General features: G+C 46.5%; 1 protein-coding gene across 1 annotated transcript in view; it reads left to right on the top strand.

The window, feature by feature from the left end:
- Positions 1-7315: 7315 nt before the first annotated feature.
- Positions 7316-16254, top strand: part of LOC145417092 (uncharacterized) — a 46021-nt gene continuing 37082 nt past the window's right edge. Inside the window, exons 1-4 of the mRNA XM_080285885.1 lie at positions 7316-7695; positions 7811-8110; positions 8219-8942; positions 9672-9769. Of these exons, the coding sequence (XP_080142011.1) occupies positions 7316-7695; positions 7811-8110; positions 8219-8942; positions 9672-9769 (1502 nt within the window). The remainder of the gene's footprint in view (positions 7696-7810; positions 8111-8218; positions 8943-9671; positions 9770-16254) is intronic.

Raw genomic sequence — 16254 nt, 5'->3', positions numbered from 1 at the left:
CAAAGAGATCTACTTTAGCAGTAGAAGAAATAGCTATAGAGCCATAAGAGTAGAAAAGAGGAGGGAAGGATGATGAGGAAAAGTTGTTAGAAATGTTTTTGGCAAGGTGCCAGAAGGAGCGGGAAGAATTCGAGTTGGTGAGTTGAGAGTATTTAGTGCATATGAAGTTATTTTTAGCAGAGCAAATAACAGACTTTGCATGATTCCAGGTAGAAAACATAAAAAAAAAAAATATGACTCGGGTTTGGGTTGGCTCCAGTGCCTTTAATTGGCCCTCTCCTTGTTGTTGACAGCATTAGAACGAGTGTGATTAAACCGGGCTTTTTTGCATTAGTCAAAGGATATGAGAAAGGATTGTATGCTTCGATGTCCGAGAGAATAATCTTCGTAATGCACAAGGGAAACCCAGATGGCTCCCGGCCATGGAGGCAATGATCATTCCACGGAAAACAAAGAATTACTGCCTGAGGGCCTCCCAACCTGCAGCTCCAAAGTGCCACAACCGACGTTTCTTTGGAGAGTCTACAGGCTGTATTGGAGCGATAGGACAGGCTAAGGTAAGAAGGTTGCAATCAGAGGATCCCAACATAGAGGAAAGATTAACAGCGTAAGCAAAGGAGTTAGTTGAAAGGAAGAGGTCAAGTAGGGCCTATGTTGGAACTCTCTCCAAGGCAGTCAGTGATACAGATAGGGTGCTGTACAATCTGCACTAGGTAATTAAGGATAGAAAGATGTAGGCTTGTTCATCACGTGGATCTGTGAAAGGAGAGGAGAGCCAATGATGGTGGTGAAAATTGAAATCTCCCAGAATGGAAACTTCAGAGGAAGGAGAAACGGATAGGATATATTCCATCGTCGAAGTAAGATAGTCAAAGAATTTTTCATAATCAGTAGAATTAGGGGATAAGTAAACAGCGCAGATATATTTAGTCAAAGAATGACAGGAAAGCCGAAGTCGGAGAGTAGAGAATTCAGAAGGATCAAGTTCAGGATCACGAGAGCAAGATAAGTCGTTGCATACATATACACAACAGCCACCTTTGGCTTTGAAATGAGTATAGAGAAAGTAGGAGGAACTCATTCTTACATCTCATCACCAGCTTGGTACACCATGGCATTGTGCTTGTGTGACTTTCAGTAACGTATACATATAACACGGACAAACAGATAAACACAATGATTCCCTCACCTTTTGCGTTGTGATAATAGAGTACTAGAAATCTCTCTCTCTCTCTCTCTCTCTCATAGTGTCTGACCCAGCTATTCTTAATCATGCATTATTCCCCAGATCGATCATATACTGTACACTTATTCATATGCATATTATTATGGTGGAGAGAGAGAGAGAGAGAGAGAGAGAGAGAGAGAAGAATCGTAGTTCTGTTTTTAGGTCACGTGTGTCATTCTGAACTATTACAGAAACAATTAATAATTTCTCCCGTCAACGCAAATACAAAATTAATTTCTCTGAGTAATGGCTTCATGTGCTCCTTGTGCCGCTTCAGTGATGGGACACGCACCCATGATTGTGTCGTTTGCAGGATTATTATTATTATTTTTTTTTTCATAATAATCAAATGAGAAAATCTAGCTTAGCCAGACCTTACTTTACAAAGGTACAAGTAAACCAAAATTATGTCTAACTTAACCAATAAACCCTTCACCTAACCTAGCCTAACTATACCCGGCCACTTTACATCTAATCAGACAAGCTAACTTTACTTAAATCAAAAGTAGTATAATTAACCTAAAGTATACTCTGGCCTAAATTAATCTTACTACACCAAATACAGTTTAACATAATGGACGTAATTCTAAGTAAGTCACACTAAATCTATTCTAACTTAATCAAACCAACTTAGCTTACTCCGTGTTAATGCAGTTCAACAAAATCTAGCCTAACCTAAACAATCCATACGTATTTAACGTAAAACAAAAAGAACTGCAGCAAGTTTATTACTACACGTATTCTAATCAAACAGAGCCTAATTAAAAAAAAAAAAAAAGCTTTACCTAACCTGATGTAGCCTAACACAGAGAATCAACTCAGTCCTAAGCCCAGCAACCTAAATAAACTTTGTTACCTAACTTAATAATGCATCTCAAAACAATCCGTGTGCATGCGTGCGTGCTTGCGTGTGTGTGTGTGTGTGTGTGTGTGTGTGTGTGTGTGTGTGTGTGTGTGTGTGTGTGTGTGTGTGTGTGAACTAGGATTGTATCACAGTAACCTTCTCTATATCAGTCAGTAAACGAATGAAACTTTCTAAGGGGACCCGCTAAGCCCGTCACACTAAGACCAGTATGTTCGTCAGTTTCAGAGGCTTTGTAGCGACTGTACCAGTTTGTTTAGCAAGATACACTTTTATCCCTTTAACTACGATGATATCTTTTTAGTAATTGTTTTTGCTTCCTCTTAATGATATAACAGTTTGATATAACGTACACGATTCCCAGCACGACTAATGTACTCTTATGCTCGTAAGCTATAATTGTCTGGTACAACAGCAAGAATATAATAAGTTTGCTATTTGACTGTGAGACTTGCGGAGCCATGAAACCATCAAAGGGATGAGCTGATGTAGCTGGGTGTGGTAAATAATGGAATGGGTGGCATGTGATGGACTGTTTGTAGGCGTTGAGGCTGGGTGAGCAGTGCATGCCTCACAAAAATTAAAGGTTTAGAACTGGTGGCAATACTGTAGTGAAGGCTTACTTCAGAATGTCCTTCAAAAATTAACGTAATCTGTATCAGGGGTAATATGAGACAAGAAAGTGAATAGGATGAGCTTTTAGGTGGGAAATGGAGGGTGGAGTAAGATGATAAGAGTGTACCCTGCGATAATGGGTGCTGTGGGATTGATTATATATCTAACCCTCTTCAGTCCAGTTACATGTATTATTGATTTACCCTGCCACCTCCAGGCACTATAATCAATGCTTAAATTAAAGCTACATCTAAACTCCTCATTTACAAGAGCTTGGACAAAGCAGAATAAAATAAATGTACATGGAGAAACAAAAAAAAATAAAATTACGTTATCAGACTGCAGACGTTGTGCTGTGATTTTCTATTTCAAAATTCCTCCGACATCAACGCTGACAACAAGGTAACGTAGTGTTACTCTTATATACTTGCTGTTTTGCGACGAAGGTAAACAATATGTGCTCGGGCTAAACTAGAGAGACAAAAAGGACAGTCTAGGGGTGAGGGAGGAGAGGATGGACATCAAAGGATAATGTAAATGGAAGGGATAAGTGGAGGTGAAGAGAGAGTGAGAGGACTCCCTGCCTTGACACCGTCTGATGCAGAGCTCTGGCTGTTTTCTCTCTGGCACTGGACTTAGTCTCAGTTACTGGTCAATAATTTTAGTCGTTTTTCTCAGTTTTTGCCGGTATAGGGACTTAGTCTCTGGCACTGAGGAAGAATTTTTGGGCGTTTTCCAGGTTTTCCTGGGACGCTGTCTTTGTTTGCCTGTGTGTGTGGGATTGTGTGTGTGTGTTTGTTTGTGTGTGTGTGTGTTTGTTTGTGTGTGTGTGTGTGTGTGTGTTTGGCCTGCCGTTAATGTCCCTCACTGTAGTACGACGCCGAACCCTGAACGGGTGCCGTTAGGGCACTTCCATGAAAGGGGGCCATTAGGGTCTGGTTATAGGGGGCAGTGAGGGCGGCTCTGCTAGATGCCAAAAGGGGCAGTGGCGGGGCCTCCTACGTCGCCCTTTAGAGGGCGGGGAGCATAGGTTGCCTGTCACTGTAGGGAACTTGGCCATTTTTACTGTTTATTGTTTCTGGTGAAAGTCTGAGTGTTTGAGTGTGTGAGGTGTGTGTGTGTGCGTGTTGTCTGAGTGTTTTGCCTGAGTGCTGTGAGCAGCACGAAGGGATCCGGGATCCCTAGGCCCCAGGGGCCTTCTCGCCTTCCACTCCCTCAGTCGATACCCTCCCACCTGTCTCCTGCTGCAGGCATGAAGCGGGAGCGACTTCTTTCTGACACCAGCTCTCACTAGTCAGCACACGAGGATTCTCATGCCTCTCACTCCCTGCCCAAGCCTACGGGAGCTGTACCTCGCTTGCGTGGTGCTCATGGTCTTCAACCTCGTGCTCCCACCAGTGCCCCTTCCTGTGAATCCAGACCAGCTAAGTCCGCCCATGTTCATCAGCGGACGGAGGTCCTGACTGATGGTCCTGCTGCCACCCTGAGCTCCTCCTCTCCCGTTCATGCCATTCCTGAAGATGAGGGCTTCACCTTTGTTGCTCGCAAAGGGTCGAGGCATAATCGGCAGGGAAAAGGCCCTCCTCCGGCACCACGTTCTGGGGCTCCCCTCAGGGCTCCTGCTGCTCACCGCCTCGCTCCTTCTTCCCAGCATTCTGTGTGCCTGTTCAGGAAGGGCATGCAACCAGCTACGACACTGTGGCTGCACTAGAGTGTCACCTGCCAGGGCTGCGATGCTCCAGTCTTATCCGACGGGACAGGAGCTCGGTCTTGGTGCCGAAGGACGAGGGCCCTTACGACCTCATGAGGGCAGCAACGCAGGATGAGGCATCCCCTGTCAAACTAGTTGAGCTGCCGCCTGGGCAGCAGACTACAAAGGCCGTTGTCATGGGTTATCCCTTGAGAATGCCTGTGAAGATACTGCTCCAACGCCCCCAGGTCGAAGAGGCGACCCGCTGCCAGAGAACGTGGACCAGGGAGGAGACTCGACAGGTCTTCATCACCCTGTGGGGTCCCCTGATCCCGGTGATCAACCTGGGGAACTGGGGAGAATACCACCTTCGCCCCTACACCCCAGAGCCACTCCGCTGCTACAGGTGTCGGTGTTACGGGCACCACCGAGCTACTTGCAACCGGGCCGTAGTCTGTGGGATGTGCAGTAGCCCACACGAAACGGAGAGGTGTTTGGCCAAATTCAAGGCCAAGGAGGCTGTCCCTACTCGCTACCCAAACTGCTCTGGAAAACACTACGTGTGGCACCCCAGCTGCCCCACCAGAGTGGCACTTGTCGATCGAGAGTGAGACTGCCAAGTAACATGATTGAGGGAACAACAGGCAGTCAGCACCAAACCGGCACCTCCAGGAACTTTCATTTGGGGACAGCAACGTCGTCCAGCAGCGACTGCTTCCCCAATGCTAGACAAGGTTGCATTCCCATCCCTACTACCAGCTCTCACTCGTCACATGACGACTGCGGATGTCCACCACCCTCCTCCTTCCCCAGATTGGCAGTCAGTCAACGAGTTCACTCCACCCCCGCCCCACAACCCAGGCTCTTCTCTCATCGTCTTCACCAGAGAAGAATTGCGCATGCTGGGGACAGAAATCACAACAGGCCTGGCTCAGATACTAGGGTCGGTTCTGGACAGGACTCTGGATACGGAGCCATTGGTGCAGGCTGTAGACGCCATCGTCGACCAGGTGGTGGAGGCAAAACAACGCCCATGCCCCTCTACCCTGGCACCTCCTGCATCGTCTCCCACATAGACAACCGAGGAAGAGCCGCCATCCACCCAGCTTCCTCAAGCTTGTCCTCACCCTTCGATCATCACTCCTCCTGGGCTCACACCAGCCACGGCGGTGATTGAGGAGGAGCGCAGGGCTCTCGACCTCCAAGCAGATCATGCCCAGCTTCCCCATTGCCAGACTCTGCTGCCAGTCTCTGAGTTCTACAGTGGAACTGCCTAGGTCCAAGGAGCAAGCTTGCCCACCTTCAGGAGGTGGACACTAAGGAGAACGTACATGTCTTCATGCTTCAGGAGATGCTCCTTTCCCACAGCTCCACTTTTCGACACAGAGGCTTCAAGGGCTATTTTCTCCCCTGGATCCGGGGTACTACACGGGGATGTGCTATCCTCGTACGGGAACACATCCGCAACTATGAGTACGACTCTCCAATCCACTGTGGCGAGGGCGTTGAGGTGCAGGGTGTCGTCCTGCGTCTTCCCTCAACCTCCTTGACACTTTTCAACATTTATAAGAATCCGGGAGGGACCCTAGATTTAGGGGAGATTATGGCTCATGCTGCAGCTGAGTCCACCTTTACCGGGGGGGACTTTAACGCTCACCATCCCATCCTCTCCTCGTCCATACCAACGAACGAAGTGGGTCACCATGTCGCCATGGCCCTTGAGGAAATCATGGGAGTATCCCTCTTAAATGATCTGTCTGAACCTACCCATGTCAGCGGTGGTAGGCTTGATCTCTCTTTTGTCTCTTCTCCTCTTGTCAGTGTGTCCAATTGGTCTCCACACCCATTTCTCAACAGCGACCATTTTGCTCTGGTGACGGAACTCATGGCAGCCCCACTTCCACCTCCCCCGCCACCTCCACCCCACTGGGACCTCCATCGGGTGCTCTGGCCTGAGTATGCGTAGGCTGTTGAGGTTGCTTTAGACACTGTCGCTTCCCTGTCTACCCTTGAGGACTACGCTGCTCATGTCGCCCACCCCCTACAGTGTGCTGCTACTGCCAAGATTCCTTTAATGAAGAGCCCCAGTGTCTTCATCAAGGATCACTGGTACTTTGATGAGAGGGTCCGAGAGCTAAACCATCGGCTTATCTAAGCCCATAAGACATTCCGTCGATGGCCCTCCTCACCAACAAGAAAATACCTGGCTGCAGTGGCACGACATGTTTTACAAGAAAAACGCCGCATCCGGGAGGAGGCTTGGACAAAATGGTGCAGGTCTTTAGACTCCCACTCCACCCTCAAAGAGATGTGGGCTCAAATTAAATGCGTGTCCAGTCCCCGGCTTCCCAGACCGCCATCCCACCCTGATCTACCTGGTGAGGCCGAACGTCATGTGCCCCTCTTTGCGGCACGTACAGCCACTACTGTCCTACCACAACTTGTTAGAGACTTGCAGGCACGCCTTGCAGGCCCTTGGATGGAAGCAAATGAGGCAGCCTGCTCTCGCCCGGATATCGCCGATCATCCCTTCACAAGTACCGAACTCGATAAGGTACTGAGTAATAGGCGGGATATGAGAACAGGATGTGATGATGTGGTGTATTCCTTCCTAGCCCATGCTGGCCCGAGTGGGAAAGCCGCTCTCCTTGATTTGTTCAATCATTCGTGGGTGGAAGTTCACCTCCCGAAATCATGGAAAACAGCCATCATTCACCCCATACCAAAAGCTTGTGACCCAACCCGTATGAGGCCGATTTCCCTTCTTAGCTGCATAGCCAAGACTGCGGAAAGGCTTGTGCTTTCTCGTCTTACTTGGAGATTAGGCCCTTTACATCCTCATCTTTTTGCCTATCTCCCAGGCAGAAGCACGACGCACTGTCTCGCTTCCTTTCTTGGTGAGCTGAGACACGGTCACAGTATGGCCGTTTTCCTCGATCTCGAGAAGGCTTTTGAGATCGCCAACCCTGTTGCTGTCCTGGCAGCCCTCGCGGCTAAAGGGGTAGGGGGAAGACTCCTCTCGTGGGTGAAGGATTTCTTTCATGGCCGATCAGCTCATGTCCGCTTCCAGGGTCAAATTTCTGCCTCTCATTCGCACAAGAACGGCACTCCACAGGGCAGTGTGCTGAGCCCTCTTCTTTTTAATATTCTCATTGAGGGCCTCCTTAACACCAACTATGGCCGGGGTGTTACATTACTATGTTATGAGGATGACCTAGCACTTGTTTTCTCACAAAGGGACTGTTTTGCCCAGGCACCGGCACCCCTCTCTCGCTTATATGACAAGTGCTGTGACCTTGGGCAAATCCAAATACCTGCCATTTGGTTTACGTCCACCTGACCGTCCTCTCCTTTTGGGGGGTCATCACCTAGGTTTGGTTTACCATCACCAATACCTGGGTGTTTGGTTTGACAGCCAGTTGACGTTTGGTCACCACGTCCGCTACTTACGAGAACGTGCTGCTACCTGCACTTCTGCCCTCAGAGTGCTCTGTAGTCGCTCTCTCGGAGCCTCATTCAGGGTCCTCAGAACATTTTACATGCATGCTATCCGCTCAATAGTGGACTATAGTGCACTTTGCTTAATTGGCATCTCTGAGAAGCTTAGCAGTTCTCTTGAAGTCATCCAGAACACTGCTCTGTGTGTCATGCTCGATGCACCCCCATGGACTCGTCTTGTCAACCTAAGGGCTGAGAGTGGCTTCCCATCCCTTAAGTACCAGATATGGGCACGTACAATGGCTGTCCTTGCCCAACTCTGCCGGCACTGCCCCCACCTTCCTGTGTCTGCATTACTTGAGCGTACTCTATATTGACCCCCAAGTCCACACTGTGAAAGGGACTGGATTCCTACAGCTGCTGGCATCATTCGACGCCTGCATGCAACTGATGTTATTATAGGTGACCCCGATTTGCCCTGTCCTGGTTATTCCCAGGCACCTCCTTGGCTACCTTCCGCTTTCACGTACGTTCTGCCTTTGTCAAGGATTCCCAGGTCCTCTTTTCCCGCTGTACTACGCCAGGACAGTCTCCGTCGTGTGGCAGCTCTACACACACCAGACTCTGCCATTTATTATACTGACGGGTCGGTTGATGCTGATGGGAAAGCAGGTGCTGCGATGATCTGTGGCACCCATGTCAAGGCCCGGCGCGTATCCACCGGAGTTTCTGCATACCAGACCGAATTGGTAGCCATACTTGGTGCACTTAGATATGCTGGTCGACACCTCTCTCAGCGTGCTGTGATCCACACAGACTCCCTCTCCTCCCTCCATGGCCTCATGGTGCACCGCTTCCATGACAATGTGCATCTGTTGACAAGCATCGTGGCTGTGGCTGATTCCATTACTAGGAGAGGTGGCAAAATCTTTCTTCACTGGCTACCTGGACATGTTGGCATTATGGGGAACGAAAGTGCTGATGTTGCTGCTCGTCATGCCTGCTCTCTTCCTGAGGTCACGTTTTCCTTGCAGCCCAGCCTCTCTATCGTCATGTGCAAGGCGATCGCCACCATTGGCCACCTGTCAAGTGACGAACATGAGTCACAAGTTTGGGAGGGCTCACGCTCAGCACAATGGTATGTGATAGTGATGTCCTATACACTCCTATCAGTTACCCCAGGCACACCCAATCATATTATAGTGTGTCTTTGATGCTTGCGATTAGGATTTTCCTGTTACAGCCAGATGGCTGGTAGGAACCCCGACCCATGCCCTCACTGCCTTGAACAAAGCTATCAACCATTACTTCATTATATTCTGGACTGCCCTGCAACAGCCCACCTCCGTTCCAGTCTGAGCAACCGACCTGCCGGTAGAGTAGACATATTTCAAACTGCAGCGAGTGTCATTGGACACACTCCTGCAGCTGTGCTTTTGGGAATGGTCTCTGCCTACCCACCTCCTCGCTAGTTTGTAGCCCGCTGTTAGAAAGAACATCTACCATGACGGGCTTTTTCTTTTTTCTGCCTGTGTCCTCCCCACACTGGGGAGGCGAATCTCCACTACTACTACTACTAGTGAGAGAGGGAGGGGGGGGGGAGCAAAAAGACAAATGGAGAGGAAGAACAATCAAATCTAAGTAATACAGCAAAGGAAAAGACCATTAGCCTGTAGACAAATATTTGTGTAAAAAAAATATATATATATTTACGTCTATAAGATTAAGAAAACTCATAATAGGATCACACACACACACACACACACACACACACACACACACACACACACACACACATTTTGGCACATATGTTTTTGGTCCTACCTGGGTCCCAACAGGACTCCCTCAGCGTTGTCTTTCTCGCCCATGAAGCAGAATCTGTGGTGGTTGGATCCATGATGAATTCCAGGAGCAGTGCCATAGCTCTTACTCTAAGGCATGTGTCTTGTGTGGGTGATATGTAGCCCTTTCACACCCTAGGGAAGAGGAGCAGCGTAGTTTGCAATTAAATCCAAATATTAAAGAAAAAGTTTTCCTGCCACTCATTGTAAAATTTCTCTTTAACCCTTAATAATTTTGCTATCAGAGTGAGAAGTGAGTTTGTTGTACCGGCATATGTTGTTTTCACATTAGGCTATAAAAAATATTATCATCCCTTCAGCTGCAATTCACACCTAAGAAATGAAGAACAGCCAGAGCTGTTACCCTGAACCATGTATTTTGTGTGTGTGTGTGGGGGGGAGGGTGTTTTACCTTTTCTCGCCATACAAGCAGATAAATAAAGTTCTCTTTCATTTTCTTACCATCATCATCATCGTCGCCGTCGTCCTCTTCGTCGTTATCATTCATTCTTTAACCAGTGGTAAGTTAGGGTTAGTGCTGATAAACAAAAAAAAGAAGAAGAAGAAAAGATCTGTGGTGTTTACTAAAACAAGGAGTTGACTGTACTTGTACAACCGTTCATATAACAGAAAAAGATAATACCATTAATATTTAATAAACACATAAATTGCTTTTAAAAAATGGAGCATTCAGAGAGTGCAACGCTGCCTCTCCAAAGTCAGACTTCTGGTCAGCCACTGGACACTTCCCTCTAACCTTGAAGTTCAGCGAATTATTGCCAAATCCAAAATACACAATCTTTGTCTGATCATCAATCCTTCTCCCAAATTTGGTCCAAATGAGATAAAGACTTTTTAAACTAATTACTCCCTAAGGTCTATACCTTGGCCCTTTTGTTCTCCAAATTTTATTTCATCATTCATGATTGACCTTTAACCACTTAACTGCGGGGCGTCACTTTCGTGATGAGTGGGAGCAAGGGATCATACTGCAGGGCGTCACTTTTGTGATTCTGTGTTATTTTGAATTCGCCCGGGCTTTCAAGTGGTGGCTTGTATCATCTATCAATACTGCCAATGTCCAACACTAGTCAGCACTCCTAATCTCATCTGGACTCCCACCCATTGTTGACAATTTAGCCATTTCTCCCCGTTCTTGACTCCCCTCCCTACGTCCCCTCCATTACCCTCTCCTCTCGCCTGCCCGGCCATGCTACGCTAAGTAAATCTTCCCTGGAATTTTCCACTGATTTCATCCATTGAAATAAGCCCTATGCCCAATTCCTATACCAAATAATATATACAAAAAAGAAATAAGGTAAGTGAGAGTGCCATACACCTGGAATTGGCTAATTATCACCTGACAACACCTCACGTGCACTCGTTCGCTAATTTTCGCTGTTTATTTCCCCCTGAAATATGCTGTATAATCTATTCTTGTAATAAAAATTTATATAAGAAAGGAAGGGAGAAGCCTAAGTGATATTTACATTCACCTGGAACTACCTAATTATTGGAGGCCACCACACTGTATTCTACGCTAAGTAAATCTTCCCTGGAATTTTCCACTGATCTCATCCATTGAAATAAGCCCTGTGCCCTATTCTTATACCAAATAATATATACAAAAAAGAAATAAGGTAAGTGATAGTGCCATACACCTGGAATTGGCTAATTATCACCTGACAACACCTCACGTGCACTCGTTTGCTAAGTTTCGCTGTTTATTTCCCCTTGAAATATGCCGTATAATCTATTCTCGTAATAAGAATATATATAGGGAGGGAAGGGAGAAGCCTAAGTGATATTTACATTCACCTGGAACTACCTAATTTATTATGTATTGTCTAGATTTCCTGCCAATCATTTCATAGCTATATATTAGCAGCTGTCACAAGGCTGATGTTGGCAGTATTGCACTACCCCTAGGCAGACCACCAGTATCAGTTTACTGTCGTCTTTCAAGGTGAAAGTACATCGGATTCGCGCCTGTCAAATTCCGCCGCTTTTTAGCCCCATGCAAAGGGCCCTGTGACCTCTACCCCCTACTAAACCTCGTGTGGAAAGAGGTAAAGGGCTGACAAATGATAGAGTGACTACAATCTTTCTGGTGAGTAAAACAGTGCAAGTGGAAATGTAAATAATGTGTAAATAATGTGTAAATAATGTGTAAACAGCAAGTGAAAGCAATAAATGTCAATATAAGTGAACAGTGGAAAATAGTTTTATAAGTTACTGCAAGTGACAGCGCCTAAGACAGTGTAAATGAAATAGAAATGTAAATAATGTAAATAAAATAGAGAATGTAAATAGAAATGTAAATGAATAAGTAATCCCTCTAATATCCGAACGCCCAATATCCGAACATCCTCACTAACCAAACATAATCATCCCAGGATCCAATATTCCCAAAATGGTCCGAAAACTGCAAAAAAATTGAAAGAAAAATGATTTTTTCCCGCCCGTAATTTGAACTTGGCGCATGGGGTGCGGGACAGCTTTGTTATGGCACGTCATTCCTCCGACGTCCGCTAGAGCGCCCCTGCATCCTTCACACTTTCCACCTGTCTCTTGTAGCGAGTGAACGCTCATCGTCATGGCTGCCCACATGCTCGCTTTTGTGGTGGTGCCTTACCTGCTGCAGGCACTCCTGCTGCTCTTGTGCCTCTCCTTCGTGTGTGTGATGGTGGCCCCGCCACCTGAGAAGAGGAAGAGAGTGGTGTTGACTCTGGAGAAGAAGCGGGAGATATTGGAGAAAGTAGATGCGGGGTGGTCTTCTTCCCGCATCCTCCGCAAGTTCAACCTGGTCCAATCTACTTTCTTTGATATTAAGGGATCCCGAGGCAAACTCATCCAGTACACGGCTGACTTTTCATTGAGAAGCAAACGCAACGTGGAGAGGAAGGTGATGTTTACTCCCAAGTTTGCTGAAGTCGACCGGTCCACGTTGATTTGGTATCGATAGCAACGTGCTTCTGGTGTGATGGTATGTGGTACGGAGCTGAAGGCTGCTGCTGAGAAGTTCGCCAGGCTTCACGATGCCCTAGACTTCAAGGCATCCGAGGGTTGGCTCTTCGCGTTTAAGTTATGGCATGGCCTTACCAACTGTAAGGCTCATGGCGAAGCTTTGGACGCTAACGAGGATGAAGTTGACGAGTTTCGGCACAAGGTGAAGGGCTTGATCAACAGGGAGGGCCTCACTCTCGGTCAAGTCTACAACGCTGACAAAACTGGTTTATTCTATTGCACTTTGCCAACGAACACTCTAGCCGAGGAGACAGAGAAGCGTGTACCTGGCCGCAAGCTCTCCAAGCAATGGATATCTGCTTTGTGTTCTGCCAATGCTAACGGCATGCACCGGCTTAAGCCCATTATTGTTGGCCACGCAAAGCAGCCTCGGTGACTTCGTGGGGTGATGGATGTCCTTCCTGTCATCTGGTACCATTCTTTGAAGGCATGGTTTACAGCTCAGATCTTCAAAGACTGGTTCCACCGCCATTTCGTCAAGGAGGTCATACATTACCAGATGGAGAAACTGGGAATCCCATGCGACCAGGTAAAGGCCCTCCTTCTCCTCGACAATGCACCTGCCCACCCATGCGACAAGGACTTGGTGGCTGAGAATGGCCGCGTTAGGTGCATGTTTCTGCCACCTAATATGACTGCTCTCATCCAACCAATGGACCAAGGAATGATCATGGCAACGAAGAGGCTGTACCAAAGGAAGTTCCTGGATGGGGTGATGGTTGTTCTCGAGGACGAGGATGAGCGTAGGGAGGGACGGGACACGCGAGGCCAGCAGACTTTGGAAAACCTTCACCGCTGCAACATCAAGTCTGCAATCTACAACTGGGCCAGTGCATGGAAGGAAATCCCTGTCAAGACTAGAAAATGGTTGGTCTCATCTGCTTCTCGGAACAGATGTGGAGTACGATTTCCAAGGTTTTGACGTGGATGATTTTCATGCACGTCTACATACGCATGACGACGATGTTGATGTGGACGACGTGCGTGAGTGGTTGGATGACGTCGAGGGCGATCCTGGGTATCGGACCCTGTCTGATATCGAGATCGCATCATCAGTTGCAGGTGTCAGTACCCAGCTTGAAGATTCCGACGAGGACGGCGACAATGATGCGGACTCCTCTCAGCATGACACAACTCCAGCCATCCCCAAGCTGAGCGCACTCCGGGAGCACCTAGAGTTCGTTCTGGACTACCTGGAACACCCGGACTGCGACAGGGAGATGGGGTCCTTGGGACTTGTGGAGGAAGTGCATGCTTTCAGGCAGCGCATCATTAATAGTCAGAATCGTTGTTCCTTGCATCAATCAACAATTGACATTTTTTTCAGGCCCGTGACCCCCGCTGTGCCCAACCCTGGCTCCACTCCGTTGCCTCCCCAAGACAGGCCCTCATGCTCAGAGCCACAGCCCAGCACATCAGCCACGGTGGAGTCACCGCTCGACGTGAGTTTGCGTCTGTCTTCAGAGTCGTCTGCAGTGAGTACGCCATCACCACGACCCAGCGATGCACCCCTAGGTCACCTGCCAGCGATACTCTCGGACTCTGACAGTGAATAGACGCCAAGAACTTTTCCACTAGACCACACGGGAATTTACAGTGTTGTGCAGTGAAAAAAACAGTGCATTGTGTTAAGGATTTACAGTTGTGAGTGAAAAGACAAACAATTTTTGGACTAAATTTAACGTAAATAGACTTGTGTGTTTTTGCTTTAGAAAATGGTTATAAGAGTGGAAAGACTTAAAGTGCAGAGTGGAACACTTATTAAGGTACAATGGAGTATAAGTTAGACAAGAGTGCGCAGTGTTAAGAGAATGGACTTCTGAGTGCGAATGACTAAGTTCAGTGCAAGACTTCATGAACAGTGTACTGCAAGTGCTTCAGGAAATCCTTCTTACTGTCAGAGTCTGACAGGAGGCGGTTATTCATCGAGATGGCCATGGACTTGCTGTAAGTAGGCACAGTGTTTCATACTGTACTCTACTGTATTTTTCACTACACTTACCTCAAACATCTCATTTCACTCTTTTATGTCCCTTATTGGTGTGAATATGCTGTGTCTTAGGTGCTATGCATGTGCAGTAGGGAGGAGTTTTTCTGAGTTAGGCTAGGTTAGGGTCCATAACTACCAGTCCAGGAGCCAGGGACTTGTAAGTACCCAGAATGTTGAATATTGTATGAACCTACCTCAAAAACCTCATTTTATGCTTCTTTTGCATTTATTTCAGTCTTTTATGTCCCTTATTGGTGTGATTTGGATCTTAAATAGGTGCTATGCATGTCCAGGGAGTTGTATAGGTGTTTTTCTGAGTTAGGGTCCATAAGAACAAGTCCAGAAGCTGGGGTCCAATATCCGGACAGGACCACTATCCGGACCTGCCTATGGCTCTATTACATCGGATATTGGAGGGATTACTTATAAGAATACGAGTATATATACTAGGAGTAATGAAAGTGAAAGTTTCACTCTAGCATGTATGAATACTATGAGTTATGAAAGTGAAGGTGAAAGTGACATTCACAATCAACGCTAGTATACAGGACGAGAAAGTGAATGCTACCTATTTTACTGAAAGAGAAATTAAATGCCAACAGTGACAATAAACTACTATTACTGAAGGAAACTTATGGATAAAGAATGTAGATATATATAAGTGTTATATAGTAATAGAAATATAAAGTGTGAGGGGTTTTATAAATAATATATGACAGAACACCAGTGGCGAACGATCGCAAGTGGGAAGGTCATACATGATTGTAATTTTCATTGCTTTCACAGTATTTTTTTTTTTTGGAGTATGGATTCCAAATTATTTGAGAATCATAGAATAGTGTTTCTAGTGATAATATCAGGCTGTGGTAATCATAGTACAGGTTGTCGGGAAGTGTAAAGTGGAGACTTCGTTACCCAACTTCAGAGGTCTCCACAAGTCCTACGGTACTCGACAAAGGCTCAACACACATCCAAGAAGAAAGGTAAAGGTATGTGCCATAAGCATATTTAATTTTAATATTCTAGGATTAATAACTGATTTTTGGCAAATATTTTTAGAGTCTGTTGGAGCACGAATATGCCCACGGGAGCCACAAGTCAAAGCAAAACAAGCCCGCGGTTTAGGGATTAAGCCTTCCAATGAATCTGGTCCAAATTGAAACAAAAAATTTTGAGTGACATGAGAGATAATTTCGACCTTGTCCTAGTACTTTAACCTATGGCTAATTTTTCTCAAACTCGAATCTTTTCATCCTATTTTTTTCTTCAAGGACAAAGTTCATTTAAATCTAATATAACCTGTTTAACCTGCCGCGTGCCAGCTATTTTTAGCCCTATGGAGTTGCCGCAATGCCGGCCATTTTTCAACTTCTTTTTTTTTATTGGCTAAAATGATAGATTTGGATGTGAAAACAACGAATTTCACTATTAAAGTGCTCACTGAAGCTCAGAAATGGGTTTTATTGAGTCCTGCATACTCTCTCTCACGTTCACCACGTAGGTGAAAGCCGTTTTTTATGTAAGGTATACTCAGGTATTTATGCAGGGAAGGCATAGCAATGT

Source organism: Coenobita brevimanus, chromosome 109 (assembly GCF_032717465.1).
Source record: "Coenobita brevimanus isolate Jiangsu-jjx chromosome 109, ASM3271746v2, whole genome shotgun sequence".
NCBI classification, from domain to species: Eukaryota; Metazoa; Arthropoda; class Malacostraca; order Decapoda; family Coenobitidae; genus Coenobita; species Coenobita brevimanus.
This window is presented reverse-complemented; position numbering and strand designations above follow the sequence as displayed.